This window comes from Salvelinus fontinalis, unplaced genomic scaffold (genome assembly GCF_029448725.1).
Source record: "Salvelinus fontinalis isolate EN_2023a unplaced genomic scaffold, ASM2944872v1 scaffold_0427, whole genome shotgun sequence".
Lineage (NCBI taxonomy): Eukaryota > Metazoa > Chordata > Actinopteri > Salmoniformes > Salmonidae > Salvelinus > Salvelinus fontinalis.
The window spans coordinates 159,887-164,927 of record NW_026600636.1 but is presented as its reverse complement, the minus strand read 5'-3'; the positions used below and the strand labels follow the sequence as shown (position 1 = coordinate 164,927).

Below are 5,041 nucleotides of genomic sequence, written 5' to 3'. Positions count from 1 at the left end.
GGACTACCCATTAGTACACTACCCATTAGTACACTACCCATTAGTGGACTACCCGTTAGTGGACTACCCATTAGTACACTACTCATTAGTGGACTACCCGTTAGTGGACTACCCATTAGTGGACTACCCATTAGCGGACTACCCATTAGTACACTACCCATTAGTGGACTACCCATTAGTGGACTATCCATTAGTACACTACCCATTAGTACACTACCCATTAGTCCACAACCCGTTAGTCTACTATCCGTTAGTGCACTACCCATTAGTCCACAACCCGTTAGTCTACTATCCGTTAGTGCACTACCCATTAGTCCACAACCCGTTAGTATACTATCCGTTAGTGCACTACCCATTAGTACACTACCCATTAGTCCACTATCCATTAGCACATTACCCATTAGTGGACTACCCATTAGTACACTACTCATTAGCGCACGTTCACTACCCGTTAGTGCACTACCCGTCAGTACGCTGCACGTTAGTACGCTGCATGTTAGTCCACTACCCGTTAGTGCACTACCCATTAGTCCACTACCCATTAGTGCACTACCCATTAGTGCACAACCCATTAGTAGACTACCCATTAGTAGACTATCCATTAGCACACTATCCATTAGCACACTACCCAAATGCCATGTTAACCTTTTGTTATTAAATGACAGGTTATGATAAGAGATGTGTCTGTTCATGCCCCCTGCTGCCCACAGCGTACCAGGGCAAGACGTCCATCAGTACAGTGGGCACGTCCACCTCTGCCTACCGCCTGTCGCTGGCCACCATGTCCCGGTCCAACACGGGCACGGGCACGGTGTGGGAGCAGGAGAGCCAGCCGTCACGCCAGCCCTCTCAGGACACGCTGAGCCGCACCGACGAGGATGACGAACAGGAGCAGGAAGAGAGTCAGACACCCTCCTACTACTATTACTATCACTATCACTATCACTCTGTCACTGAGTCAGACACCCTCCTACTACTATTACTATCACTATCACTATCATTATCACTCTATCACTGAGTCAGACACCCTCCTACTACTATCACTATCACTATCACTATATCACTGAGTCAGACACCACTCCTACTACTACCACTATCACTATCACTCTATCACTGAGTCAGACACCCTCCTACTACTATCACTATCACTATCACTATATCACTGAGTCAGACACCACTCCTACTACTACCACTATCACTATCACTATATCACTGAGTCAGACACCACTCCTACTACTACCACTATCACTATCACTCTATCACTGAGTCAGACACCACTCCTACTACTACCACTATCACTATCACTATCACTATCACTCTGTCACTGAGTCAGACACCCCTCCTACTACTATCACTACCACTATCACTCTATCACTGAGTCAGACACCACTCCTACTACTATCACTACCACTATCACTCTATCACTGAGTCAGACACCCCTCCTACCTACTACTACTATCACTATCACTCTATCACTGAGTCATACACCCCTCCTACCTCCTACTACTATCACTATCACTCTATCACTGAGTCAGACACCACTCCTACTACTATCACTACCACTATCACTCTATCACTGAGTCAGACACCCCCCCCTACCTACTACTACTATCACTACCACTATCACTCTATCACTGAGTCAGACACCACTCCTACTACTATCACTACCACTATCACTCTATCACTGAGTCAGACACCCCTCCTACCTACTACTACTATCACTACCACTATCACTCTATCACTGAGTCAGACACCACTCCTACTACTATCACTACCACTATCACTATATCACTGAGTCAGACACCCCTCCTACCTACTACTACTATCACTATCACTCTATCACTGAGTCAGACACCCCTCCTACTACTATCACTACCACTATCACTCTATCACTGAGTCAGACACCCCTCCTACTACTATCACTACCACTATCACTCTATCACTGAGTCAGACACCCCTCCTACTACTATCACTACCACTATCACTATATCACTGAGTCAGACACCCCTCCTATTACTATCACTACTACTATCACTATCACTCTATCACTGAGTCAGACACCCCTCCTACTACTATCACTACCACTATCACTCTATCACTGAGTCAGACACCCCTCCTACTACTATCACTACCACTATCACTCTATCACTGAGTCAGACACCCCTCCTACTACTATCACTACCACTATCACTATATCACTGAGTCAGACACCCCTCCTACTACTATCACTACCACTATCACTCTATCACTGAGTCAGACACCCCTCCTACTACTATCACTACCACTATCACTCTATCACTGAGTCACACACCCCTCCTACTACTATCACTACCACTATCACTCTATCACTGAGTCAGACACCACTCCTACTACTATCACTACCACTATCACTCTATCACTGAGTCAGACACCCCTCCTACTACTATCACTACCACTATCACTCTATCACTGAGTCAGACACCCCTCCTACTACTATCACTACCACTATCACTCTATCACTGAGTCAGACACCCCTCCTACTACTATCACTACCACTATCACTCTATCACTGAGTCAGACACCCTCCTACTACTATCACTATCACTCTATCACTGAGTCAGACACCACTCCTACTACTATCACTACCACTATCACTCTGTCACTGAGTCAGACACCCTCCTACTACTATCACTACCACTATCACTCTATCACTGAGTCAGACACCACTCCTACTACTATCACTACCACTATCACTCTATCACTGAGTCAGACACCACTCCTACTACTATCACTACCACTATCACTCTATCACTGAGTCAGACACCCTCCTACCTACTACTACTGTCACTATCACTCTATCACTGAGTCAAACACTCCTCCTACCTACTACTACTATCACTATCACTCTATCACTGAGTCAGACACTCCTCCTACCTACTACTACTATCACTATCACTATCACTCTATCACTGAGTCAGACACCACTCCTACTACTACCACTATCACTCTATCACTGAGTCAGACACCACTCCTACTACTATCACTACCACTATCACTCTATCACTGAGTCAGACACCCCTCCTACCTACTACTACTATCACTACCACTATCACTCTATCACTGAGTCAGACACCCCTCCTACCTACTACTACTACCACTACCACTATCACTCTATCACTGAGTCAGACACCCCTCCTACTACTACCACTACCACTATCACTCTATCACTGAGTCAGACACCCCTCCTACTACTACCACTACCACTATCACTCTATCACTGAGTCAGACACCACTCCTACTACTACCACTATCACTCTATCACTGAGTCAGACACCCCTCCTACTACTATCACCATCACTATCACTCTATCACTGAGTCAGACACCCCTCCTACTACTATCACTATCACTCTATCACTGAGTCAGACACCACTCCTACTACTATTACTACCACTATCACTCTATCGCTGAGTCAGACACCCTCCTACTACTATCACTACCACTATCACTCTGTCACTGAGTCAGACACCCTCCTACCTACTACTACTATCACTATCACTCTATCACTGAGTCAGACACTCCTCCTACCTACTACTACTATCACTATCACTATCACTCTATCACTGAGTCAGACACCACTCCTACTACTACCACTATCACTCTATCACTGAGTCAGACACCACTCCTACTACTATCACTACCACTATCACTCTATCACTGAGTCAGACACCACTCCTACTACTACCACTATCACTACCACTATCACTCTATCACTGAGTCAGACACCCCTCCTACCTCCTACTACTATCACTACCACTATCACTCTATCACTGAGTCAGACACCCCTCCTACCTACTACTACTATCACTACCACTATCACTCTATCACTGAGTCATACACCCCTCCTACCTACTACTACTACCACTACCACTATCACTCTATCACTGAGTCAGACACCCCTCCTACTACTACCACTACCACTATCACTCTGTCACTGAGTCAGACACCCTCCTACTACTATCACTATCACTCTATCACTGAGTCAGACACCACTCCTACTACTATCACTACCACTATCACTCTGTCACTGAGTCAGACACCACTCCTACTACTATCACTACCACTATCACTCTATCCTTGAGTCAGACACCCCTCCTACTACTACCACTATCACTATCACTCTATCACTGAGTCATACACCACTCCTACTACTACCACTATCAATACCACTATCACTCTGTCACTGAGTAAGACACCCCTCCTACCTACTACTACTACCACTACCACTATCACTCTATCACTGAGTCAGACACCACTCCTACTACTACCACTATCACTACCACTATCACTCTGTCACTGAGTCAGACACCCCTCCTACCTACTACTACTACCACTACCACTATCACTCTATCACTGAGTCAGACACCCCTCCTACTACTACCACTACCACTATCACTCTATCACTGAGTCAGACACCCCTCCTACCTACTACTACTATCACTATCACTCTATCACTGAGTCAGACACCCCTCCTACTACTACCACTACCACTATCACTCTATCACTGAGTCAGACACCCCTCCTACTACTACCACTACCACTATCACTCTATCACTGAGTCAGACACCACTCCTACTACTACCACTATCACTCTATCACTGAGTCAGACACCACTCCTACTACTACCACTATCACTCTATCACTGAGTCAGACACCCCTCCTACTACTACCACTACCACTATCACTCTATCACTGAGTCAGACACCCCTCCTACTACTACCACTACCACTATCACTCTATCACTGAGTCAGACACCACTCCTACTACTACCACTACCACTATCACTCTATCACTGAGTCAGACACCACTCCTACTACTATCACTACCACTATCACTCTATCACTGAGTCAGACACCCCTCCTACTACTATCACTATCACTCTCACTCTATCACTGAGTCAGACACCACTCCTACTACTACCACTATCACTATCACTCTATCACTGAGTCAGACACCCCTCCTACTACTATCACTATCACTATATCACTGAGTCAGACACCACTC

General features: G+C 45.8%; 1 protein-coding gene across 3 annotated transcripts in view; it reads left to right on the top strand.

Moving 5' to 3' along the window:
* The first annotated feature begins 569 nt into the window (after positions 1 to 569).
* The window catches only part of LOC129846010 (protein unc-80 homolog), a 21,845-nt gene continuing 17,373 nt past the window's right edge, over positions 570 to 5,041 (top strand). Inside the window, exon 1 of one of the 3 annotated variants that reach the window (XM_055914008.1) lies at positions 570 to 902. In XM_055914008.1, the coding sequence (XP_055769983.1) occupies positions 659 to 902 (244 nt within the window). In that variant the 5' untranslated portion in view covers positions 570 to 658. The remainder of the gene's footprint in view (positions 903 to 5,041) is intronic. The other 2 variants (XM_055914006.1, XM_055914007.1) reach the window with 2 other exon arrangements.